The sequence below is a fragment of the Myotis nattereri genome, assembly GCF_964212035.1.
Source record: "Myotis nattereri genome assembly, chromosome: 1".
Lineage (NCBI taxonomy): Eukaryota > Metazoa > Chordata > Mammalia > Chiroptera > Vespertilionidae > Myotis > Myotis nattereri.
In genome coordinates, this window is record NC_138075.1 from 137,511,494 (window position 1) to 137,539,440 (window position 27,947).

General features: G+C 43.6%; 1 protein-coding gene across 2 annotated transcripts in view; it reads right to left on the bottom strand.

The window, feature by feature from the left end:
* Nucleotides 1–1,179: 1,179 nt before the first annotated feature.
* The window catches only part of PIP4K2A (phosphatidylinositol-5-phosphate 4-kinase type 2 alpha), a 177,044-nt gene continuing 150,276 nt past the window's right edge, over nt 1,180–27,947 (bottom strand). The window contains exons 8-10 of one of the 2 annotated variants that reach the window (XM_081104006.1): nt 21,053–21,296; nt 19,244–19,347; nt 1,180–1,565 (exon numbers count right to left, since the gene is read on the bottom strand). In XM_081104006.1, the coding sequence (XP_080960132.1) occupies nt 1,428–1,565; nt 19,244–19,347; nt 21,053–21,296 (486 nt within the window). In that variant the 3' untranslated portion in view covers nt 1,180–1,427. Of the gene's footprint in view, nt 1,566–14,614; nt 17,053–19,243; nt 19,348–21,052; nt 21,297–27,947 lie in introns of those variants that run through there. The other variant, XM_081104007.1, reaches the window with a different exon arrangement.

Consider the following 27,947-nt stretch of genomic DNA (forward strand, 5'->3'; position numbering starts at 1 on the left):
CCAAGGTACATGCCCTTGACCAGAATCGAACCCAGGACCCCCCAGTCCTCAGGCCGACGCTCCATCCACTGAGCCAAACCAGCCAGGGACTGGACCCATGTTTCCTGATAAGCCCATCTTCTCTCTTCAAATCACCACCTCAGCTTCTTTCTCTCTGTTCTCACTCAGAATGGAAAACAGCTGGCTAACATCCTTCCTTCTTACAGATGGTTACTGAATTCTGCCCTTTGCATTTTCCCTCCATATCTTGTAGCCCTTTTTCACTTACTGGGCAGCTGAAGTACCGTGTCAGCATGAAAACTCATAAGCTTCCATCTTGTTCCACTGACTCAGCTCCTTCTTGGAAGCAGGCGGCCTCTCCATGATGAATATATTAAAAAGAAGGAAAAAATTCCTGATTTGTTGTTAGACCAGCTTATTATTAGAGATATAGTTCTCATTCTAGTTAAGTGTATTCTAAACCACACGAAGGAGCTTCATATGTGGAAAGTAATTTTTCTTCAGTGATTGAAAAATGCAAGTTCCCAGGTAAATCAATTAGCCAAGTAAGGGAGATAGAAACATTGCTTAGTTATGCAGATGCAAGGTATTTCCTCTTTCCAGAGTGCAATAAGTCCTGGATAGTGGAGGTAGGAGCAGAAAAAGCTGCATTTAAGAGACCTAACCCTCCCCCTGAGGCAGAACTGCCTTGGCAGTGGTGAGCTGCTCTGGGGAGCAGGTGTGCATGGAGAAGTGACATCTAGCTAACTCAGGAAGAAACCATCAGCAATTAGTGATGCAGGAGTGATTATCAAAAACATTCAGGCCTGGCAGCAATGTCTGAAGGGAGGAGCCTTAGGATGAAGACAGAGCATTTCCAAATGTGTTCTCCAAATTAAAATATTAATTTCAATGACTTTAGATTAATTGGTATCAATTCCCATGGGGAGAGGAGAGGAATGAGGAGGAAAGAGATGGATAAGAGGACTCAGATATTTGTAAAGTAAATGAAAAATTATTTGTTGAAATTAGACCAGGTCTGCAAGGCCTTTGACTCCTGGAAGATGCCAGTTTGTACCAGGCTGATTACCTATTTAAATTTTGGTAGCTTGAAAGAGGTTTTTATAAACCTCTTCTGCAGGGTTGATTTTAACATAAATCTTGAGCAAGCATAGCATGTAAAACACAACTCAGGCCATTACAGTTATGTTAAGGTTTTATTTTCTCTCGCCAGGGGGATTTCTCTCTCTGCTGGCATATATGTGCCTGCCAAAACCATATAAAAAGCCTTCATGGAGAAAAGTTTCCAGTGGCAGCAGCCAATTCAGTCCTTTCCCAAATCTGAAGGTTAGCATAAGACCTGGAGACTGGTAGGAAATAGGTGTCAGAATAGATGCTGAGTGAGGAAAGCTCGAAGGGAAGATGAGTGCATTCAGAGCCCAGTGGTCTCAGGCTTCGGAGGAAGGATGCAGGCGTTCCCATTCATCACAGCTAAGGCTGAACAGACACAGAAGCTCCTGGTGTCTTTCAGTGACGTTTATCTGCTCATCTGTCAGGAGTTGTTTTCTGTCAACAGTGAGAAGCTGCTAAAAAGCAAAACCAAATCAAACCTTGTAATTCATAAAAATTACTATGTACATTTGCACTTTATTCCACACATTTCTGCCAACACGAGTCATCCTGTTTCCCCTCCCCTTTTAAAATGAGGAATTAGAGAGGAACATATGGGGAAATGATTATTTATAGTAATGGCTTTGATAAAACACACACATGTGCACACACACACCCTTCCTGTGGCATTTACAGTAACACAAACTTGTCCTGAGCTGACTTATATTTTTATACTGTGACACGGGCCATATATTCAGGACCATTGAGACAGATAAGAATTCTGACGTCTTCTGTGACTATGCTGAGGGAAGAAGCCTTTGTTCAGCTCATGGCAGTGTTCACAGGACAATGGACTGCGATTGATATATGCAAATGTGTCCTTTTATCATTACTGAAAGTGACCTTTATGATTAGATTGAAATAGCAACATCAATACCTGGGTTAATATGACTTATTGGCCTAAAGGGAGGGAGCATGTTCTCTAGCAAGATTTAAAAACTAGGAAGTAGACATGTCAAATTCTAACCTTCACCACAGCCTCAGAATTCTTATGTGATGCAAGAGAAAACTTTCACCTCTGTGGGACTTGTTTGCTGTCTCTGGAAATCAGAGAAAACTGCCTTTTTCAGGAATGTTATGAGCCTTTATTAAGATTTTCACAAAAATGTCAGAAGAGATGTCTAAAGTAATATCATGACCTATCAGCTCCCCACACAGAACTCTCTTCAGATTATTCTAAGTCCCACCCAGTGCAATGGGCTGAGTCAGGTCAGATCCAGAGATGTGCATATCAATAAAAATCATTATTGCCCTGACTGGTTTGGTTCAGTGGATAGAGTGTCGGCCTACAGACTGAAGGGTCCTGGGTTCAATTCCAGTCAAGGGCATGTACCTTGGTTGCAGGCACATCCCTAGTAAGGGGTGCAGGAGGCAGCTGATTGATGTTTCTCTCTTATCGATGTTTCTAACTCTCTATCCCTCTCCCTTCCTCTCTGTAAAAAAATCAATAAAATATATTTAAAACAAAATAAAAATCATTATTAAATGGGGGTGGGAGATGGGCAGAAAATGGGGATGTAATGTATGACACAGGAGATAGTCATTAATATCATAATAATTATGTATGGTGATGCATGGTTACTAGACTTACTGTGGGTGATCACTTAGTAAGATATATAAATGTTGAATCACTATTTTATATGCCTGAAACTCATATAATATTGCATGTTAAGTATAATTAAAAATATACTTAAATTTTTTTTTAAAAAGTTCATGTTTCCTGCAAAAACAGTTCTGTTGTAGCTAAATACAGAAAACAAGTAAGAAGGTGATTTTCCTGAAGGAGTGGTGTGGCCTCACCAGCACATGCTCCCTCCAGCCATCCCCCAAGCAAGAGAGCATAAGTTTAGCTGTAGTTTAATTGCTCTTTTCCATACTTAGCATTGTTATTTATTTGCCCTGTGATGACATCTACATTTTTTAAATGCCTGAAAATAACTTGACCAGTTTCTCCAAGTCCACATAAGGGGAGGAAGACACAAAACGAAGTAAGCGTGTGCTGACAAGTGCCGTGCAGTCACTAGCAAAGCAAGCAAAGATGAATGTGAATACCTTTTTTTTTAGTGAGTGCTGGATTTCAAAAGAAAAAAAATTAAAATATTATCATTTAAAGAAAGAGCACCAGCTGCTGTTAGGGACTCCAGACACTTTTTAGTTAAAAGAAAAAAAAAGTAAAGACAAAATTTGCAACTGGGTGAATATCTATGCAGTTTACTCTTAACCTTTTGCAAATAAAGAGGCATTTGAAAGCGCTACTGAAGTGTATTCATCAAAAGAAATTTACTTCACCTTGTTAAAATATTGTTCTATGTAAAAGAGGCATTTGGCTGGATTTGCCATCTATAGGGTTACAATGGTTAAGTAATTGCTTAGAAAGTAATTATTATTTCAGATTTCATGTATAATGAATTCTTTTTCTTAATTTGAGAAATTGTGAAGAGAAAGTGAGATTCTCTAGTAAACTGATTTTTTAAAAAGCCCTCAACAGTTGTTGTAACAACTGAGCAGCCTCGCCAGCTCTCAGCAGCAACTGAGGAGCAGGTACCAGAAGGTGAAATGTGAAACCCATGGGACAGTCAAGTGAGGTGATGTCTGCCCTTGGTTCCCAGCATGAAATCACCATAAAAACATGACTTTCTAGAAGCAGGGCATAAATGGATACTTTGTTCCATTAAAGCCTTTAATATTTCTCATAGGAAGTTGTGCATTTGAGCAAATGTCTCACTCAAGTATGTAAGAGTAAATTTGTGTAACTTTCTGAAATTTGGAGGAAACAGGACCTGCCTTTATTTCAGAACTTCTGTCACAAATGACTAGACAAGAAGGTGATTAGAAACTGAGGGGAGAAAAGGACAGGTGGTCAGTGGAGGTATTGGCTGAATAGAGGACATGCAAGCACCACAGAGCTCCCATATATAATGCAGACGTCAGTAAAGATTTGTTGTTTGGATGGTTGACTGGATGGACCTAATGAAAGGTCTTATGATCATAAAGAAAGGCCAGTCAATGCTTTCTTCTTGTGCTAATCCCCTCCCCGCCCCACCCCCCCCGCCCCCCCCCCCCACACACACACACAATGATTGGGAAAGGGGGAATTCTGATTAAGTTGATTAATATGCCCTAAATGAACCACTTAATTTCAAAAAAGTGTTCAAAGGCCTTAATAGCATTCACACCACGCAGACCAATCCAACCAACCATGATTTATGTGATTCTTTGGTGAGTCATAAAGCCCTTTAGGATATTGCAGTGCCTGGGGATCATTTGTCATTGCAGGGTTCAACAAAAGCATTCTGTGAACTCTGGTTTTCAGATAACTTTTATTCTTTAAAAATAGAAATTTATCTTACTTACCTTTTAATCCTTGCTTTTAGATTATGAAACATGCTATTATCTAATCTATGCTTGAAAATTTGACAGGAGAATATTGCAGTAGGGGCTACCACAGTGTTGACCTTTGTTGATGGGTTTGACCTTTGCTAAGTGGGATTCTACTCAGTGGGCTTCTGGGGGCTTGGAGAAAGGGATCCTCTGGAAGTGAGAAGAATTGGCTGATTCAAGCCACAAGCAAAAACACTACGGGTTTTGGAAGTTGTGTTGTTGAATTTCCCTTTCTGACCTTGATTATATTTACAAGTTGATGGGTTAGACATCTTTTTTTTATTATGCTTTCAAAACTTTTTCTTTGTTCTTTAAACACATTTTTAAGAAGTTTCCATTATTATGTGTGTGTTTTTAATTTAGTAAGACATCACTTATTCACAATATCCAAGAAGCTGGGAATGACTTTCTCTTACTTCCCCATCCCTCTGTCTCTTTCAGACAGAGAACACACTCATCAGCATGCTTTCCCTGAATTCCTGGTCCAATAAAGCTTTTTTTTTTTTTCCTGAGTTGCATCCAAAATCCTCCAAAAAATACTTTGCCTGAGGGTCTGCACACAGTTTATCTGTCAAGAGAAATCAGGCTGGAAGCCATTAGGTGGAGAGGAAGGTTTTAGGAAGATATTGAGCAAGGAGGCCAGGTGAAGGTGAAGGAAAACTATGTCTGACATGTTGTTACGACACTTTCAGATGGAATTCTAGTCCCAACAGAAAACCCATCAGAGATAGGCACACCAGGTTCTGCAAAGCTGTTTTTCTGTCCCTGGAGGTGAGAGTCTGCATATCATCTTCCTGGGAGAAAATTCTCATTGGAAAGTTGGTGTGTGGGGCGAGTAGTCAGCTGGAACTTTTTACCTGCTGTGTTTCCTGTTGCTTTAACCCAGAGCCTGGACTTCTGAGGTAGGCCCACCAGTTCTATACAATTACAATGTTCTCTTCACTCTATTGCTTTCTATAATGGCCTGAAAAGGCATTACTTCATCTAGGGCACCATCTGATCCCATTTGTTCCTACTTTCTTGGAACCTACCTTGTACCTACAATCAAATTATAACCCCGAAAGGTTGACCTTGCACTGACATATTAAAGTAGACATGACTGACCTTGCTCTGAGACATCATGTGAACATATAAGAAAGGAAGTTTGAAAGCATCTGTGATGTTAGATTATTGTATGGAAATGGATTTAATGATTCCCTCTAATAAATTAGGACTATCTGGTGAATACCCACAGTTCTGAATGATCTGGGGGAACATATGCACTTCCTATGTGCTAAGTCCTAAAACCAGTGCATAACATATTGCTATTTCAGTTAATCACTAAAACAACCGTGTATATTATCCTATCCACTTTCTATAAATGAAATCTCAGAAGCTGTCCAGGGTCATGCTGCAGAGCTTCGATTCAACCTCAGGTCTAAATGATCTTAAAGTCAGTGCCCTTCTCACGATGGGGAAGAAGAACTTGGAAGCTTTCCACTTAGAAGTGCAGTGTGTACTCTGAAGACACGCATCTGCCTATAGGCAGCAAGCAGAGAATAGAGGCCCCGACCTTGAGTGCAGTGGTCCCCAGGGGTGGCCATGCCTTCTCCGTGCTGTCAGGCCTTCGGTTCTGGCATGATATTAGACTTATCTTTCATGCTAGCTCGTAAGCCCCTTTAGTTCATTTTTTTTCTTACATCATCAGTGGCTCACACAAAGCTTCACACACAGGAGCTCAATACAATCCTTTAAATGAGAGATTATGTTGCAGATTCTGTATAATCAAATCCTAGAGGTCTGCCTTTTCCACTTATCTAGAGATCTTGTTTCTTGGCAGCATTTCTGCCTCAGGCTGGGTTTATAGGCGTCTAGGACACCTACTCTGACAGCCTCCACTGCCCATGCAGCCCTCTCCCTTCCTTAGCTCATGGTTATGGCTGCTCCCTGCACCAATAACAGGGCTCCTATTGACATCTGATTCACATGTTTCAATTGATTTTGCCTGGGTGAGAATTCTGGCTGGGAACAATGAATAAATAAAAATAAGTGAGGAAATAAAAATGACAAAAAAGTGGAGGGACAAAAAGCTTCGACATGCTATTTTTTACAAATAAAGTTATAAATGCTGAATTGACATTCACACAATGAGAAAGTGAATCTACATCTAGCACGATCACTGATAATTGTGATTTAATTCAGCCAAAAGAAGGCCCACCCAATCAGACCCAGTGAATGGATGCTGGGAGCTTAAAAAGGGTGGTGGACATAAAAAGAAGTGGGTGAATTTGAAGGATATTTAGGAGGAAGAATTTGGAAAGGATATTATTGGGTGTGGGGAAGGGGTGATGGAACTGAGGCTGGGAAGAAATGAACATGAGGACATCATGCTAAGTTAAATAAGCCACACACACACACACACACACACACACACAAATACTTATGATTCCACATATATGAAGAACCCAGAGTAGTCATGTTCATAGGGACAAAAAGTGAAATGGATAGTGTGAGGGGCTGAGGAAGGTGGAATATGGGAGTTGTTTAATAGATAAACAGTTTCAGTTTTGTAAAATAAAAGAAGATTGGTTGCATAACTGTGAATGTACTTAACAGTACTGAACTGTATGGTTAAAAATGGTTAAGACAGTAAATTTTTTGTTATGTGTGTTTTACCACAATTTTTTTTAATTCTCACCAGAGGATATTTTCCCCATTGCTTTTTAGAGAGAGTGGAAGGGAGGGAGGGAAAGAGGAACAGAGAGAGAGAAAGAGAAAGAGAGAGAGAGAGAGAGAGAGAGAGAGAGAGAGAGAGAGAGAGAGAGAAACATCAATGTGAGAACGACACATCAAATGGTTGCCTCCCACATGCATCCCAACCAGGGAATGGGGAGTGAACCGGAAACGCAGGCACGTGCTCTTGAGTGGGAATCGAATCAGGGACTCTTCTGGCTTATGCACTAACCACTTAGCAACACCGGCTAGGGCACAAAATTTTTTTTTAAAGGAACAACTAGGCATACTCAAAATAAACTTGGGATGATCACCTCTGAGATATCCTAGTGTATTTGCTATCTATGGTTGTGTAACAAATTAGCCCCAAATTTAGCAGCTTAAAATAGCAAACAATTATCTCCGTTTCTGTGGGTCAGGAATCCAGGAGCAGCTTTGCTGGGTGCCTCTGCCTAAGGGTTTCTCATGAAGCTGCAATTAAGTTGTCAGTGCTGGGTCCCACCTCAAGTCTCAACTAAGGCAGAAACTCACATGGTTTGGGGCGGGCTAAAGGTTCTGTTGGTGAGCGATATAGTTCCTCACCAAGTGGGCTCCACATAGGTCAGCTCACAACATGACAGCTGGATTCCATCGGCATGTATGAGAGGGTGAGGAAGATGAAAGCCAGAGTCTCTTTGTGACCTAATCTTAGAAGTGACATCTCATCATTTTTGTCATATTCTATTTGCTAGAAGGAAATCACTGTTCCAACCTACACTTGAGGGTGGGGGATCAAACCAAGGCATGAATATCAGGAGGGGATCTGGTAACATGAGACTTTAAAGATAAAGAAGAAATCTTCAGGACCTCCAGGCAAAAAGGTGAAATAATTTCAGTGGCAACAGTAGGACAGTAATCTCAAGAAATTTAAGGAAAGAAAATATGAACCAGGAAAATTACTCAGCCAAGTTATCCTTCGAGCATCAAGTCTATGGATAAGTAACCCCAAGTGTGCAAGAACTCCATGTATGGACTAGCATACACAGGTGCTTTTCCTATGGAATCTATTAAAGCAGGTGTATTAGGATATTCCAGAGAAACAGAACCAATAGGATAGATATAGAGAAGAGATTTATTGTAAGAAATTGGCTCACACAATTATGAAGGTTGAGAAGTCCCATTACCTGCTGTTTGCAAGCTGGAAACCCAGTGGTGTGGTTCATTCTGCGGTCAAAGGACTGAGAACCAAGAGTGCCGAGGGCAGGAGAAGACCAATGTCCCTGCTCAAGCAATCAGGCAGCAAGGGCTGAATTCTTCCTTTTTTTTTTTTTTTTTTTTTTTGTCTTTTTGTTCTGATCAGAGCCTCAATAGATTGGATTGGATAGTGCTCACCTACATTGGAGAGGAGAAGTTCCTTTACTGAGTCCGCTGATTCAAATATTAATTGCATCCAGAAACACCCTCACAAACACACCTAGAAATAATGGTTAGCTAAATATCTGGGTACCCCGTGATATAGTCAAGTTGACTTCCCCAACCCAGGAGATCACACACACTGGCCAGATTTATGATGCTAATGACTATAGGAAAATTCGGATTGTACGTCATCCGAAGTAGGGGAGTGAAAACTGTGCCTTTGATCTGCCAGTGGAGTAACCCGGGCGTGAAGCTGAGAGCTGAGTGGTAGCATGTGCAGGCGGTGGGGTCTCTTCCCCATGTGCAAGTGTATAAAACTTGAACAAAGGAACAAAAACTGGGAGTGCAGTTCCTGTGGATCCCAGTTCCCTCAGTCGGCACCATCGCGAGAGTGAATGCTGCCACCTCGTTCCCAGGCTCCTCTGATATCTAAGGGTGGGCAAAAGTTGGTTTACAGTTGTGAGGAAGCGAAACACAGAGTTTATTCTTGTGTTATTACTTATTAATTATTGTATTATTTGTATTATAACCATAAATCTACTTTTGCCTGGCCCTGTATGTCAAACCCCGCTCCCTGATAATATAGAATATACCTTCGTTTTAATTATATATGAACATTCCAGAAAAGTGATCATATATTAGGACACAAAGAAAATATTGATACGTTTCATAAAAGTGAATTTTACCAACAGTTTCTACACACAGTACAATAAAACTAGAAATTAAAAAGAAAACTAAAAACAAAAAGGCACTCCCACCTAGAAATTTTAAAAAACAAAAATAACTCTTGGGTTAAAAGGGACATATAAATAAAAATTAGAGAATTTTTGAAAAATGATATTGAAAAGGCTATAAATTAAGAACATATTGCCTGGCTGGTGTGGTTCAGTGGCTGAGCGTCAAACCCATGAACCAAGAGGTCCCCAATTTGATTCCTGGTGAACACATGCCCAGGTTGCAGGCTCAATCCCCAGTGAGGGGCATGCAGGAGAGATGTCTCTCTCTCATAGATGTTTCTATCTCTCTATTCCTCTCCCTTCCTCTTTCTCTAATATAAATTAAAAACATATTAAAAAAGAGCATATTACTTCTATGTATAAGAAGCAATGATTAGAAAAAAAATCATGGCCCTACACACTTTTATTAAGTAAAATTATAAAGAAGCATAAATGATTTAGATTCCCAATTCAATTTAGAAAAAATAATAATAAAATATACCCAAAGGAAAGCACACAAATATAACAAAGATAAATGTGGAGCTTAATAAAATTGAAAACAGAAAAATAGTAGATCAAATCCATTAATCAAAATTCTGGTTCTCTGGAGAAAAAAATGTACAAAATAGACCACTAGCTAATTTAATCAAGGAGAGGAGCAGAGTGAGAGAGAAGGAGAGAGATATTTGAAGAGGGAAGACTCTGGCTTTGAGGATGAAACAACCCAGAAGCTCCAAACTCTGGGAAAGGCCGGAAATGGATTCTCCTCGGCTTCCAGGAATGCAGCTGAGTCATGGTAACCTATGTGTAACCGCCAGACTATTTCCCAATGTGATTGCACCATATTACATTTCCACCAACAGTGTTTGAGGGTCTTAATTCCTCCACATCTTCACCAACATTTGCTATTGTATGTCTTTTGTACTATATCTATCCTAATGGGTGTGCTAATTTAAAACTCCTAGAAAGGCCATGTGCAGTGGTGCTTGGGACCTTCTGAGTCCACTGATGTCAGAACTCCAGAGTTTAACTCCATGTTCAACCTCTTGGCCTTGCCTTTACTTCACTGTCTTACTTCCTTCTATACATTTAGACATTATGTACATTTCTACTTCATTATATATAGTTCCCAATCTCTTGCATTTAACCCTTAACCACTATTTCCAAAAGTGTTGCATTAAAGATTAATGCTTTAGACCAATTTTCATCCTTCTATGAATTAGCAGTAACCAATTTTCTGAGACTAATGTGAATCCAGGAAATTAAATAACCAAAATGAAAATGAATGTCTACGTTCCTACTGCCCACAAAGAAAACCGGATTAAAGTCACTGCTGACTACAGTCGGCTCTGCTGTAATGAGACATATATGTTCCTAAAAACCACACAATAAAAACCAGAGCTTATGGAAATAACAGCACTAGGGGCACAATACCCCAATGCTATCAGTGATACATTAAAAAAAATAGGAACATGAAAACAGTAGCAGTTTTAAACACGTTAAATCGTCAGGAGATACATAGATACCACAATAAATGTGACAGGTTATCTTAAAGAAAAGACCTGAGGGTTCCTGTGGTAGTGGGAGTCAGAAAGGCTGCAGCCCTTTGTTATTGTGCAGTGGAGGCAGGAGAGCGACTTGCTGTCAGATGGAAAGCTGTAACTCCAGATATGGACCAGAGTGACTTCTAGCTTGTGTTGGGCTGAGGTAGCTGGTAAATGTTTGAGGGGTGGGTGTCTTCCTATGCAGCACAGTGCAGGTGGGTGCAGCCTTCTGTGTTCATCTCATATTCCTTGTGGACCAAAATGCACACCAGTAAATGGGAAAAGTGTTTATGCTCAAACCATTCCCTCATGGACCAATTGCATTGGAATATATGCACATTTTCAAACAAGTGCTACAGCTCAACTGTGTGCTAGCCTGTCACCAGTGGCAATGGGAAGATATTTTTAAAAAGCCTTCATACATCAATGGTGTCCCAATGAAGTTTCAAAAAATGCTGACACAGAACTATGATTGGTAAAAATTAAAAATAAAATAATGTACTTCATAGGGTATTCATTGAAGAGATTTCTTTCTTTTCTATGCCTGTCCAACTTGTAGCAAGTCAATTTTGTCCTGGAAGTTTCTATTATCCTATCTAATAAAGACGGAATATGCTAATTGACCCTCATGTCATCACAAAGATGGCAGCACCCACAGCCAATAAGGAGGGAATATGCTAATTGACTGCCCTGCCCTCAAAGATGGCAGCATCCACAGCCAATAAAGAGGGAATATGTTAATTGACTGCCATGCCCTCAAAGATAGCAATGCCCACAGCCACAAGATGGCCAGCAGGGGAGGGCAGTTGGGGGCGATTGGGCCGGCAGGGGAGCAGTTAGGCATCAATTGGGCTGGCAGGGGAGCAGTTAGGGGCAATCAGGCAGGCAGGCAGGCGAGTGGTTGGGAGCCAGCAGTCCCGGATTGTGAGAGGGATGTCCCAGATTGGAGAGGGTGCAGGTTGGGTTGAGGGACACCCCCCACCCCAGTGCATGGATTTCATGCACGGGGCCTCTAGTCCTATCTAATAAAAGAGAAACATGGTAATTAGCCGTACCTCCGCTACCCTTCCCATTGGCTAATCAGGGTGATATGCAAGTTAACTGTCAGCCAAGATGGCGGCCGGCAGCCAGGGAGCTTCAAGTGAACATGAGGCTTGCTTGCTTCAGTGACGGAGGACTCCAACATTCCCCGCCTGCCGCTGCTGGCCTCTGAGCTTGCAATAAAGCTTGGAAATAAAGATAGAAACATCAATAATTTGAAACATTGTTACAAATATAGTAGCTAAACAAAACCCCAGAAACCTGCTTTCAGCCAGCTGGGATCTCAGAGCTGGAGTTGAAACAGTGTTTTGATTATAGAACCCAAACAAACCAGATACCTGCTTTCAGCAGCAGAGGCCTAAGAGCTGGAGCCAAGCCTCAGAGCTAAAGCTGGCCCAGAATAAAAAAAAAAAAGAAAAAAAGGAGCGGTTGGGAGCTTCCGTCACCCGCCAGCCTGGAAATAGCCCTCAGCCCCTCACCCAGACTGGCCAGGCACCCCAGTGGGGACCCCCACCCTGAAGGGTGTGTGGCCAGCTGCAAACAGCCATCAGCCCCTCACCCAGGCTGGCCAGGCACCCAAGCGGGACCCCCACCCTGATCCAGGACACCCTTCAGGGCAAACCAGCCGGCCCACACCTGTGCACCAGGCCTCTACCCTATATAGTAAAAGGGTAATATGCCTCCCAGCACCAGGATCAGTGGAGCCGCGAGGCCTCCCGGCACCGGGATCAGCGTTACAGGGGGCAGCGCCCAAACCCCCTGATTGCCCTGCGGCTCTGTGTGTGTGACAGGGGGCGGGGCCACAACCTCCCTATCTGCCCTGCTCTGTTTGTGACAGGGGAAGGCACCCCAACCCCCTGATCAGCCCTGCTCTGTGCCTGATAGGGGGGAGCTCCCCAACCCCCTGATCAGCCCTGCTCTGTGCGTGACAGGGGGTGGCGCCGCAACCTCCCCATCTACCCTGCCTTGAGTGTGACAGGGGGCGGTGGCCCAACCGCCCAATCGGCCCTACTCTGAGCATGACTGAGGGTGGCATCACAACCTCCTGATCTGCCCTGCTCTGTGCATGACAGGGGGTGGCACCCCAACTCCCCAATCAGCCCTGCTCTGAGCCCGACCAGGGGCTGCACCTAGGGATTGGGCCTGCCCTCTGCCACCTGGGAGTGGGCCTAAGCCAGCAGGTCATTATCTCCCGAGGGGTCCCAGACTGCAAGAGGGCACAAGCCAGGCTGAGGGACCTCCCCCCCCCCCCCCAGTGCACAAATTTTTGTGCACCAGGCCTCTAGTCTATATAATAAAAGCCCAGCGACCATTACGGCAGAACAACCAAAATGACTGGTCAACCAGTCACTATGATGCACACTGACCACCATGGGCCAGATGCTCAATGCAGAAGGAGGGGGAGGGGGGCACAGTGAAGCCTGGAGGCACGTGATATGGCCCAGGAATCCCAGGAACCACAAGCCCAGAGCTTGCTTTCCATTAAAAAAAAATAAAGAAAAAGGTGGCCCAACACCGCCACGCTGGGAAGAATGGCTCCAGGAAGGAAAGGCCTCCTCAGGCCCGCCCGGCCCAGCTGTCGCGCCACGGGCTCATGGGGTCTCACCGGTGATGTGCAGGAAGCACAGATCCTCTGACTCCAAAGCCGGCTGCGACAGCTGCTCCCCATCCAGCTCCATGGAGGGCGCAGTGCTGCCAGGCCACCACAGCTCCAACATCCTGCCTGCCCCTTCGACTACTACTTGTGCTTGGGGGTGTGGCTTTGGCCTCCCTAGCCAATAGCACCACAGCACAGCCAGAGAGTGGCAGGACACAGCCACCAGGGCTGGCTGGGCATTGCTTTGGCCGCTGACTGACATCCATGTGCAGTTAAACTGTGTGTTTACATTTATAGGAAAGCAAGGCAGCCCACTTTTGCTGCCTGCCTCACCTTCTAGGCTAAGAAAGGCCCGCTGATCTCCGTGTTTCTCCTCCCATCCAGAATCAAAACCTCTTGCGGATGAATGATCCAAGCGATGGCCCCAACACATGCTTGGTGTCACTGTCACAGACATTCCCAGTCATTACAGCCCGTTCCTCAGCCCGCAGTGCCCTGCTCCACCCACTGTCACTCCTCACCTGTCACCCCCTGAGGACCACCTTATGCTATCCTATCTGAAATGTGAGCAAGATCTCAAATGCCCCCTTGTCAATAGCTCCCTTGCCCTACCTTTCTTCCTCTAAAAACCTTGCATTTTAAAAACATATATTTGATTGATTTCGGAGAGGGAAATAAAGATAGAAACATCAATAATGATAGAGAATCATTGATCGGCTGCCTTCTGCACGTTCCAAACTGGGGATTGAAACCTCCCCCGGCCCTTCCCTCCCTTCCATCCCTCCCCCAGCTAGCAGGCCCTTGATGGCAGCACTCACTGAGGGAAGGAGGAGCGGGGGAGGTGGGGAACCGTGGGGTGGCGGGGCGCCAAAGGCAGTGTAGGCATCTGGTGTCTGTTCCTTCCATGTCCCGCCCGGCGACAGTCACCTCCTCTCCCAACCTGCTGGGGCCTGATCGGCCTAGCCCTGATCGTCCGTCAGGCCTAAGGACCCCACCCATGCATGTATTCGTGCACCGGGCCTCTAGTTTACTAATAAAATAGTATACCAGTAGAAGGCAAAAGTCTAGTTAGTGAGACAATTCAATTTCACCTTTATTTCTTCCAGGACCAGCTAAAGATAATCTTAGTACTCAGTATTTAAAATTTGTTTGCAAGGGAGAGAAACACAATAAAGAAAGAGGAACAAAGGATCCACCTTGTAAGTCATCAAAGTGCTTTATTCTGTAAAGCCCGGCTCATGACGAGTGTATTGTTAGCACTAGGAGATACAAGGCAAACTTTCTCACTCAGTCCAAATAGTTTATCAACAGAAATGAATGACAGAGACAGTTACAGACAAAAATAAAGCATTTGGTAAACTTCTAAAAGCATACACAGATTGGCCACAAAGGAAATAGTTACTCAAATAATGTGTGTGTACCTTATCCTTACTTCAGGGTCTCACTTTTGTAGTTTTGGGTCAAAGAAACTACAACATAACTTCAGAACACTGAAAGTGACTAGACTCCAAAATGAAAAGTGTGGGGGTGGGGGGGGGGGTGTGGAGAGAGGGGAGGGTTTGGGGACCAGGTCACCGCCTCAATTAATTTAAATGCATGGAATACAGATTTAGACAATCACATCACAGCAGTGTCAACACCATCTGCTGAGGATAATAATCTATATGAAGTCAGTAGGTAGCAGCGGGATGGTGCTGCCATGGGTTCCAGAGACACTGATTTGCTACCACCTGTGTTTTCTGAAGTAAACCCCCAATACACTGGGCGCAGTTACCATCCTGATAAGCCCTGAAGTAAAGTTACTGGAAGAGGCAGTATGAAAGTGGGTGTTTGTTGAGTTATAAGTAATTCTTGAAGGGTGGATTTTTTCCTTTTCTGAAACTGCCTACAAAAATCATTTCATGTTTCAAACAAAGAATTTCAAAGGCACAGCTTTAGCACAGTGTATAAGTTGATAACCTATTCTAAGCAAGGCCAGTATTTTAGCTTGACGCCTTTCAGAAAATGCTGGAAAGTTGGTATATACATGATCGATGTTGGGAATGTATAACTTGATTAAACACAATCAGCACAGTTTAGGGCAATGAACTTACATGACCAGATTTGGATTAAGCTTTAAAAAAAATAATTAGGTTGATAAATGTACATCTGGAAGAAACAAAACAACCCTTTTCCTTTCATTGTAAAAGACTGCCTACCATATACTTTGAATAAAACATTCACCCCAAAATATGACAGCAGGATACACTTCAAAATATGACAAGCATTATTTCACCAACACTGTAAAATGACTTTACATGTAAACTTCAAAAATCACATGCTGTACATTAAATTTTTAGATTCAAAAATATCCCTGTTTTCCTAATAATGTAAACAGTAATATTGAGGGTTTCAGTTAAAGGGATAATTCATAACAAAATACCATTGTTTAAACAATGGCCAAACATAAATATCTTATAATTCAGATTTGTAATCAGAAAAGGAGAATTGAGAGTTCTAATGTTTTGCTCACTGTCCCACCATGGGAGATGTAGATACCATTGCCCCAAACTATGCACTTTTCAGGTAAGCTTTATTTTTATTTTGTAGCATTAATTCCTATGTTGCAACATAAGTGTAACAGTGAGAAGCTCCAGGCAAGAAAAAAAAAGTAAGCTGTTTTCCTGGATGTATTTACTGAGTGAAAATGTACAGATAGAATCACTAGAGGCATCAGCTTCTTGCCGGAGTAGGGGTGTTTGCCCCGGGACGTCGGAAGTCCTGACACCGTGCGGAGCAGAGCCCTGATCCAGGACACGCAGGAGATGCCAGCACTCCTCTGTCCAGGGTCAGGGGCTTGGGGTCAACTGTTAAGGAGTGTCAGCGTGCGTGGTAGGAGTGTAACATTTGCAGTTAAGTTTTTTTTCTTTAATCACCATCATTATTATTACCATTATTATTATCTTCATTATTATTATGAATACTGTCTCACGTATTTCAACTCCGAAAAGTAAACTGATCCACAGTTTATCGTGTGATGCCAACATGGTTGGTCTGACATGCATTTCCTTTTCCCCTCCCCCCGAATAAGCTCATTCATTCATTCATTCATTCATTCATCCATCTACAGCTGGAATCAGAAGGTTGTTGCCCAAACACACTCTGACTGAAGCTGATCTGGTTTTCATTAATTCATTAATTAATTTTGAAGATGCACACGCACACACACACACACACACACACACGCGCGCGCACGCACACACACAAGTCAGAAATAGCTAGAATGATGCTGGGAAATATCAGGTAGCTGTTAAAGCAAGTAGCTCCCAAATCAGTCATCTTGGCCTGAAGATGTAAACGAGGAGGTGTGCTTCACTGAGTTTGGTTTTCATTTTTCCTACACCAGAGCCACCTCTGTCCTTCCCACGCGCATGTCCGTCTGAGACCGTGCAGGAGGTTACGTCAAGATGTGGCCAATAAAGTCCAAAAAGCGCTTGGAATACTGTTCTGGGTTCACGGTTGAGATCTCCGCACCAGCCTGGGCAGTTTTAGAGGAGAGGAATATTGATATAATTACTACTCAGTAGCTACGGCAATTTCCGATTGTAGCTGAATATAAAGCTAATAATTTTCGAACCTGTGCAGGCTCTTAGGAGTCTGTGTGTGAAAATGAGGCAGAGTGGCAGGAACAACAGAAGCTATTATCACATACACCGTGATTGCTGACTTAAAAAAACAACAACAACTAGCCACATTTGGGATGTTTCTGCCAAACACTGGAATCTATTTGGCCCACATCAGAAGTCATGAGGACAGTATTTTTGGCGTTTGAGATAGCAGACTGTAGATACCTTGAGAATGACAGAAACATCAACATTTGGCTAAAGAAAAACTCCAATGTCCATGATGTAAGCATTGCGTTCATTTTTCTGGATCATGTAAGCAGCTGAGTGCTTGAAAACAAGAGTGGCGGCAGCCCTGGCTCTTTCCTCGAACCCTAACCGGGAGAGACAGCACGGCCGACTGGTGTCCCCCAGAGGGCGGGCTGCCCTCAGCACATGGCACGGGGTGCCATCGCTCCCCTTCAGAAACCTGCATGGAGCAAGGATGCTGGGCCCTTGCAGCACCTGGGCGGGGTTTTCCTATTTCAGAGGCAGCAGACCCAAGGTAGTCACTGGCCAGTTTTCTGAGCTGCAAAGGGGCAGACCAGAGTTTCACTGAGTCCCCAGGTGCTGTTTTTAGACATCCAAGCACAGTGGGGAGTGTTATTTCCATATCTGGCCTGGGCCCTGGGATCGCCACAGAGGAGCCCAGGCATCGAAGGCAGAGAATCGTTCCCAGCCGCAGCTCAACCCAACGTTCCTTTACTAAGAGTGATGTCTTGTTTCTGCAAACTGCACACGATTTTAGGCCAGGTGGTCTATTATGGGGCTGAGCTGGTGACTTACAGGGGAGATGAATAGAGCCATGTTTGCTGTGGTACATTTCCAATCCCACCTGGAATAGCATAGTAGAGCAGTTCTGGGGAGGGATGGGCACAAGCACAGACAATCTCCCCAGTGTTCAGCCTGCTCATCTCCTATATCCCCCCTCCCCTAACAAAATCCAATCAGCAAGGCGTTAGGACCCCTTTATCCATTGGGGGAACTAAAGCTCCCAAGTGTGTCCTCAAGGTCACAACAGGGAAAGGTGAACTAGGGATTCAACACAGGCCTATGACTTACTTAGTGCACCTAGTGGATCCGTAGCATAATGGATACCAACGACTTTTGAACTTCAGCCAGGCAGATGGGGTTCACTGGTGGGATAGGGGGATGGGACTACCACAGAGCAGGGGGCTGGGCCAGGTCCTGGGAGAAGTCCCATCTCTGCCACTCTCTAGTGATGCGAGCCTGGCAAGTTACCATTTCAGTTCTCTCCCTCAGTTTCTCCAAATGCTAAGCAGGGTGCACCAGTCCCCTCCTAGGCTTGTCATGGGGATTAACAAGTTACCATATGCCTGGACTAGTGATGACTCTGAGCAAGCACAACAAGGTAAGGAATTCAGAAAGGTAAACACTGACCTTGCACTAGAAAGACTTCTGTAATAGAAAAAATACAGTTCACTGTGGGGAAAAATATATACTTCCTATTCTGGAGACGTCTAAAGCAGAGAATAGTGCTTCAGTTCTGAATATTTCATATTAAAACACGTAACTATCTTCAGCACTTTTATCTTTGAAACATCTTTCAAACAAAAAAGAATTTGTATAGCATCCTAGAGATGCATGTGTCTATTGAGATCCCGGGTATGTAAGAGTTACACTAAGTTCACGTGACCTGCCCCAAGCCTGGCGGTGAGGAAACAGCTTTAGCATGGTGGTGCACTCAGACCCTCTCCAGTAAACAAGAACCACCGAAGGACTTTGAGCATCACAGTGAAGAGGAGCAGCCTGGCCTGGCTGGTGTGGCTCAGTGGTTGAGTGTCAACCTATGAACCAGGAGGTCAGGGTTCGATTCCTGATCAGGGCACATGCCCGGGTTGCAGGCTCTATCCCCAGTAGGGGGGTGTGCAGGAGGCAGCTGATCGATGTTTCTCTCTCATCATTGATGTTTCTATCTCTCTCTCCCTCTTCCTTCCTCTCTGAAATCAATAATAGTATATTTTAAAACAAACAAACAAACAAAACGAGCAGCCTGGAGGACTCAAGGGCCTAGGAGCAGGGAAAGAAACAAAACGAGATACTTACGCCATGTTTAACTGTTTTCGCAGCGTGGGCAGCTTTCTTTTTTGCGTCATAATGGGTCAGAATGTCAATAATTGCCATAAAGTACACCTCTTTCCTGGGTGAGTCTGTAAAGGATGAGAGCAGAGTTGGGTACAAATGGTAACACGGGGAAAGGCACAAGCTACAGATGAAGGGTGATGGGTTCAGGGGCGGGGAGTGGGGAGTCCAGGCACAAAGGCAACAGAGGCTTTTACCGAGTCCCTGTAACTCCTGCATGTCCCCATTGAACAGCTAACTCTCTGCACCCTCTTCCCTCTCAGCTCACAAAGTAAAAACACAACAAAACATAACCCCAGGATATTAACAGTGGAGGGCCAAAGGCAAGAGTAAGTGTTCTTATTTTTTGTTAATCTGCATTTTCCTTAATGATTGTGCATTGCTCTGGTGTAAAGAAGCATTCTATTTTTAAAATACTCTATAAAAAAAGTAGAAGCAATTATGCTATTTAACCCTTTTCTGCCATTATATGCTAATTCCTAATTAGATGCTAATTACTAATTCTCATTGGATTTAATATCAGAACTGGATAAAGTTATACATCATGTACAATACCTATTTTCTGCATATGCCCACAAATAAGATAGTTTCAATTATGAAGAATAAGAAAAGTACATTTGAATGTACTTAATTTTGGTGAGCAAAATAAAAATACAACTCAAACTCACTTGGCTGATATACTATACGAGATTTTTTTTAAAAACCATGATGAATCATAATTTTTATTACTCAAAAAAGGCCTGCTTTTATTATTTCTCTAAAATATTGTTGTTTTTCTCCATGTATATGTAGCTATGATAGAATGCAATATTCCTTCAAATATCCAATTACCCAGATATTGAGGATTAAGATAGATTCCACTCTAGGAAAGAGGGCCACAGACTCCTAAATGGGGGAGAGGGGAGCAGAGTACAGACACAGCACCAAATCGGAGATGCTCATCCCACATCCTGGGCTGGCTCTTCACACCTAAGAAGGGAAAAAATGGCCAGAGAGGAGACATCTGCCCTACAGGATGTTCCTATGAGGTTCAGAGTGGACCATGTATGTTCCAACTCAGGATAGATTCGTGACACCTTAGACTCACATAAAAGAGAGACAGTTTAGAATAAAAATATTTTAAATCATTTCTTACATATGCAATCTGTATTTATTTAAGTATGTGTGTTGTATATTTAACACTAGAGGCCCGGTGCATGAAAATTGTGCACTCGGGGGTGTCCCTTAGCCCAGCTTGTGCACTCTTGCAGTCCAGGAGCCCTTGGGGGATGTCTGACTAACGGCTTAGGTTTGGCAGTTGGACATCCTTAGTGCTGCCGAAGAGGCGGGAGAGGCCTCCTGTTACTGCTGCTGCGCTCGCCAGCCATAAGCCTGGCTTCTGGCTAAGAGCGCTCCCCCTGTGGGAGCAGCTCTTAGCCAGGGTGCAGCTCCTGCATTGAGCGTCTGCCCCTTGGTGGTCAGTGCACATCATAGCAACCGGTTGTTCTGCTGTTTGGTCAATTTGCATATTAGCCTTTTATTATATAGGATAATTTGTGATTTTACTCTATTTCCTCAACATCCTGAAACTCAAGGACCTCACCACATTACACTTTTCAAAACTAGAGATTACAGTTTCCTTTAACCTATTCTTGTGCTCCAATCAATGGGTTGGGCCTCTGGAGAACAAAGCTTCCAGGGCAGCATGATTTTAACTGGGTTGTAACTACCGGCAGATAATACACAAATCAAACCACTTAACATGTAAAGAAGAGTTGATAGTACTGAGCTTACTTTCATGGCATTTAATTCCATAAACATCAATGTTTGGATCAAACTCCCCTGGAGCCAAGGGCGGGGAGCTGTTGAGGGTGTTTCCAGGACTGTCCGGAGGGGTTCCAATGGGGTGGGTGCCATCGCTCTCCCCCTCCTCGTCCCCGTCGTTCTCTTCACACTCCACCTCCTCCTGTTCGGCTCTCTCCACATCATGGATTCCCACCAGCAGGCTGTAGTCCATGAGCTTTAACTGGGCAAGAAACTGGAGGGTGAGAGGCGACAGGGTCAGTTAGGCCTTAAACAAAACCCTGGGCTTAAAGACAACAAGCTCAGAAAAATGCATATGGGGGAGCCGGGTGAAGGATGGTGAGGAGGGTCTCCCCAGGGGTGGCCAGGAGCCTCCTTATGAGTTCTGAGTCCCAGGCCGTTTCTCTGGGCAAAAATGTAGCCTCGCACTTCAGGCTGGCTCCGCGCTGGTACTATTCTCCCAGAAATGCCAAGCGGGATGCTGAGCGGAATGCGCTGATCACATCTAGACTGGATTATGCCAAAGAGCAGAGAGCATGAATGGCAGAAAAAGACACTGATGAAGCGAAGAGAACATTTCTCTCAGCAATTAGCACAGCTAATGGGGAAAATCCCGGACCTCCCAAGTGGCTCCCAGCAGTCTCTGAGAACAGTTTGGGAGAGCACTTGGAATTCAGCACACTCCCTGAGGAGGTTGTTATGCTGTCCATCACAAATAACTGAAAGCCCAAATGTCCCAATCAGCCGCAAAGCCGTGTCAACACCCTGTGACTGAGGCAGCCCCTCCTGCTCTCCGATGGAAGCAGGGAGGCCGGAGGTGCCGAGGTGGTTCGCTCTCCGTGAGGCAGCACAGGCCCAGGTTCCCGGTCCCTCCCTCTCCCTTTCTCTCTCTGAAACCAATAAAAACATATTAAAAAAAAAAAAAAGAAATCTCCTCTAATTCCCAGGAAGTATGAAGGGCAGAATGCTCACTCGTGGCCCCGGGAGCCTGGCTAGTTTGGCCCCATCACCTCTCAGGTTGACCTGAACCCTGTGCTTGTCTGCCCCCAGTTGCCTCCCACTAAACCTTCGGGTCTCAGCTGCAGGGTCAGGGCACTGGCTCAGGAAGCCTTTCCTGATCCCGCCCAGGCCACATCCCAAAGCCTGGGCATGCACAGAGCATTGCACATGTTCCCCTGATGACGTGGCTCAGCTGCACATTCGTCTGATCAGATGACTTGAGTAACTTCTGTCTTTCTCAAACACGCAGCCCACGAGGCAGGGGCTCTGGCTGTTCCTGCCCTCACTGCGTTCCTGCCTCCCACGGCGGGATGTAAGTGCTCAGGACCTGCTGAACAAGTGAGTGAGGTGCCAGCTGCTTCTTTCCCTGTCCTCCTTAACTCTCCCGAATCTCTCCTAACCCTTCTCCACAAAATAATCACCCCAACCAAATAGAGAACAAAGCAACAACAAAAATCGTTGCTCGAGACTCTAAGAGGTAGCACCTCTCAGAAGCAAAAGGAGACCATTTACAATTTATTTTTGCAGAACAGAATCTCTGTTTAACATGTGGGTCTACTGTCTGATCTTCAGACAGTTGACTTTCAAATACACTTTCAAGTGTGCTTTATGCACAAAAGTAAGGGGCTGCTGTAATTAACCTGCTAAGGTTCGGACAGGGAGGGGTGCCACCTGGAGCTGGACTGCTGCACCAGGTGGGGGGTCTCCAAGCCCCGCCTTCCCCTTGCATCTGTGCTGCTCAGCAGGTCCTGCGCTCCTTTCCTGGGCCGTCCGTCTGTGGTCAGACCACTGTGGAGGCTCCTCGTCCAGGAAGGAAACAGCTTTATTTAAAAGTGAAGTTAGCTCCCAGCACCAGCCACTAAACCACCAGTGAAGTGAAAAATGCATCTCTAGATGAGAAGCTGTTCTCACATTCCCAGGAGGATCAATGAAACCAACTGCAGACCTAAATGGATATGAGGTACATTTTCAAGTCTGTGAGCTGAGGCAGAAAGGGCAAAGACCAGGAACAGCACAGGGCTTAGGAGTATAGGTTTCTCTGATAAGGAACACTCACTGATTCTTCTTTAATTACAGTATCAGATATTCTTAAAAATAAAAACTAAGAGAGTACAGATTTTGGAGTCAGACAGGCGATTAGATCTTATTTCTCTCACTATCTCAGTGCCTTGATCATGAGTGCACCTCTCTGAGCCTCAGTTATTCTAACTATAAAAGGGGACAGTACCACTCAACTCACAGGGTGTGGAAAGGATCACCAAGAGATAAAGTAGCTGAGGCAATGAAACATGTAACCACGGAAGTTGTTATTATAATTGTCCATGTTGTTATCATTATGGTGAAAGGCCTCTTTTTTCATCAAGTATGCACAATTTAAACCACAAGTTAGGTGGGCCAGCAGGAGAAATGTGGAAATGCCTGTTGATTCACTAGCTCTTATCTTCACAAATTTTATTTTAAATGTGTTCTGAAGTAGAATGAAGTGAAATGTGGAAATAAATACGAGATTCTTATTAGGAAGGCATTCCTGCGGGGCATTACAGAACCTCCTGCGGACTGGAAGGGAGCGAGTGGAGAGGATAGAAAAGGGGTCAAGGGCTCCACTGCTGGGGTTTGCCTTCAACTAACATAAGGAACTTAACATATATTTGCTCAGTTTCTGTTCCTCCCTTTATGCTTTGCCCCAAATTTATTGATTTTTTTAAAAGTATGTAAGATTTCAAAGCATGAAGATTTTTAAATCTTTATAATTATTATATCCCCTGCTTCTCCTCCTTTCTAATCCTATATAATAATAATAAAAGGCTAATATGCACATTGACTGAACGGCAGAATGACCGGTTGCTATGATGTGCACTGGCCACCAGGGGGCAGACGCTCAATGCAGGAGCTGCCCCCTGGTGGTCAGTGTACTTCAATATGGGGAGTGCCACTCAGCCAGAAGCTGGCTCATGGCTGGCCAGCACAGTGGTGGTGGCAGGAGCCTCTCCCACCTCCGTGGCAGCACTAAGAATGTCCAACTAACAGTTTAGACCAGATCCCTTGGGGGCCTAAGCCTTTAGTCGGACATCCCCCGAGGGTTCCCTGGCTGCCAGAAGGATGTCTGACTGCAAGCTTAGGCCTGATCCCCCGGGGAGTGGGCCTAAGTCGACAGGTGGACATCCCCCAAGGGGTCCTGGACTGTGAATGGGCGCAGGCCAGGCTGAGGGACCCCCCTGCCCCCCTAGTGCACAAATTTTTGTGCACCAGGCCTCTAGTTTCTTAATAATTACCTGAAGATCTTTGATCCTCCTCCTTTTCCCTCAGAATATCCCATCTAATCTGATTTCTTCATAATTATTTCCCCATTATGCTTCATCTTTGAACTAGTATCTTCCTCAGATCTTTACTAGCCCGATCACAAACTCTTTTAAAAACCCACGTGGCAAAGAGCCATTAATAAACTTCCCTTACAGTTGATTTTTAAAAAAATATTATTTTATTGATTTTTTGCAGAGAGGAAGGGAGAGGGATAGAGAGTTAGAAACATTGATGAGAGAGGAACATCGATCAGCTGCCTCCTGTACATCCGCTACTGGGGATGTGCCCGCAACCAAGGTACATGCCCTTGACCGGAATCAAACCTGGGACCTTTCAGTCCGCAGGCCGACACTCTATCCACTGAGCCAAACCAGTTAGGGCACACAGCGGATTTAAATTCACTTAATTTGTTAACTTCATGAACACATTTGCTTTACTGAATTACCTGTGCACATCTATGAAATAGAATTCAAGTTCCAACCAGCTGTATTTAAGAGTTATACTTTATTACTTGTTAAAAGTTATAATAATCCTCCTTTGGAGCATTTATCAGAAAACAAAGTCTCAACTGTGCTCACAAACATTTTTAAGTTTCATTTTATATCAGAGCAGTTTAGGAGTGTGGCCTCTGTCAGCCTCAAATCCCAGACTGGATTTAGTAGCTGCCTGTGTTTGAGCAAATATACAGTGTCTCTGGACTCAGCTTTCTCATCCATAAACTGGGATAATAGCAGCACTCGCCCTGAAGTTGTTGTTATAAGAGTGTAAAGAGATAATGACCTCATTCGAAAGACTTAGGCTCTCCACGCTCCATAAATGCTGGCTGCCACCTCTCCCTCCCACCACTGCACGATTGAGAGGTCCGGTGACAGGCCTTCCCAGATCCCACGGGGAGAGCACAGTTTTGCGCTGTGTGACATTTGGATCCCAGTGTGAGCCAATGAGAGGAGAGACCAGCTCTGGCTCTTCACCAGCATGATCGGAGTTGGCCACAAGCTGGTCAGAAGGCAAAAGTGATTTTCACTCTCTGTAGAGCAAATTTTTTTTTTTTTTTGAGAAAAAGGCTCACATACATTTAATTATGTGCAAAGCTATCAGACCTAAAGTACTTTTCAGGACATATGAATAAACAGGATTTCAAGTGAAAAAAAAAAAAAAAAAAGCAGCGAGAGTCTTAAATGACAATTCTTTCCTTTTTTCAACAACACTAGATTACTGAGCTATAATATATTCATCTTTTACTTTAAACAATTAGGTAAAACCAAAAACACCCCATTTGCTGGCCTCTAAAAAACTGAACTCAAACTAACAGGGCAGTCAGCTCAATTAGAAAGCATGGAACTGATGAAAAAAATAAGCCAGATTAAATTCTAGCCTCATTGTCAAGATCAGATGTCAAGCTACTTCACCATAATTACCTGCTTAAAAATTTAATGATGCTTCAGCATGAATTTGAAAACGAAAGACACTGTTATCAACCATTGAGAATTTTTTTAAATGAAAGAACGCTTTATGCCGTGCCTCCATTTCAACAAAACAGCTAAGTGTGAGAGCCATGTAAACTATCTAAATCCTCTAATCAGTGACATTATTAGAGACAACAAAAGGACTAAGGATCCTTATGTAATTCAACTCTAAATCTGAACTGCTTCAGTTACATTATTTCTGGAATCTATCGTATAGTGATATACAGCCAACAGAACAAAAGAAGACAATTTTTTTTGGCAGATTACAGATAACCCTAAGGGCGATTTACCATACATAATTGCTAGAACAATATTATTCTCAAGATCAAAGGTTTGCTGATTAATGAATAAAAACCCAAGAGTGTATGTCTACCTATGGTACTTAGTTATCAATTAGATCAAGTTGAACCCAAAGGAAGGGGGAAATGCTTAACTAATATGCATTTTAATAATAACCACTGACAACTGAGGAAAAAATAAATGCTTACTCTTTGACATTTTATTTATTTATTTTTAAATTTATTACAGATGTCCCCTTTTCCTCAACCCTGCTCAATAAATGCTTATTAATGAAAGACTGGAGGAAAAATGATATATGAGATGAAAACAAACACTTTCATCTACTTTTTAAAAGTAGACACTTGTATCTTTCACAAATCACCAATATTTAGGTTCTAAAAGAAGCATATATACCATGTAGGTTAAAATAATATAAATTTTTAAATTAAAATATTTATGACCTAAAAATAATTATACACTAACTTGGTCAGTCTGAGTGTCCTGCAATGGGAGAGATGTTAGAAGATGAAAAGGAAACTGTAATACTGCTCCTGCCTTCATGGGGAATGTGATCTAACGCATGACATTCATTCTGTGGCTCAACTCATTTCAATTGTTTTTGTTTAATGACATGAAAAAGGACATCTTTCCACAAAACCTTTGAGTAGCAAATTTGTCCTGCTATGAGGGGAACTGTACTTCAAAGTAGAAAAAAAAAAGCATATACACATACATCTGGACAAAAGGAACAGATCAGAAAAACTTAGTAACTGTCTTATAACCTAACCCATTTCAAGAAAATAACTTTTTTCCTGAATTTATTTCTAAAAAAATTAATAAGCAAGTCCAATTGGGGAACTGCAACGCCTTTACAATAACAGAAGGAAAGGAAAGGATATAGTACTTTTAATTCTTAAGACAATAATTAAAAAGAAAACTCCATCATAGACTTAAAGCCCATTTCCCCATACCATTTTATTTTTCACAACCACCCCCCATGACCCGGTGGCCAAACTGCCTTTGAGCTGTTCCTGGAACGTGTACAGCTGGCTTCATGGCCTAATGGCACTGGTTCCAAGGGGCTGGTGAAAATATTAAGGCACCAAGGGACCGAGGCTATGTTTACTAATACTGAGATGTGGTTTTGATGAAGAAAACCCCAAATTCAAATGGTTATTAAACATTTGTTTTTGAAATGCTCTGCTGCTTGATAGAATGCAGTCATTCCCCTCCCCCCAATTCAGTGGCCATGGGCAGTCACAATCTGAATGGGCTCTAACTATACCAGGCTATTCCCGCTTGCACAGGCTACCCCCACCCACACAGGCTACCCCCACCCACACAGGCTACCCCCAGCCACACAGGCTACCCCCACCCACACAGGCTACCCCACCAAGACAGGCTACCCCCACCCACACAGGCTATCCCCACCAACACAGGCTACTCTCACCAACACAGGCTACCCCCACCCACACAGGCTACCCCCAGCAACACAGGCTACCCCCACCCACACAGGCTACCCCCACCCACACAGGCTACCCTCACCCACACAGGCTACCCCCACCCACACAGGCTACCCTCACCCACACAGGCTATCCCCGCCAACAAAGAGCATGGGAACCAGAGGGTGGAGATATCAGCAGAAGACAGCAGGTACTTTCTTTTGTTTGTCACCTAAAAGAGGGAGTTGCTGAACCAGCACACTTTTTTTCAAACCATATCACATACGAAATAAACTTGTTTATATATGATTTTGATAATGTACAATATATATTTTTGCCTTGGTTGTAGATTTAGATAGATGATTTAAAAAGCTCCTAAAAACCCAACAATGTTGACAT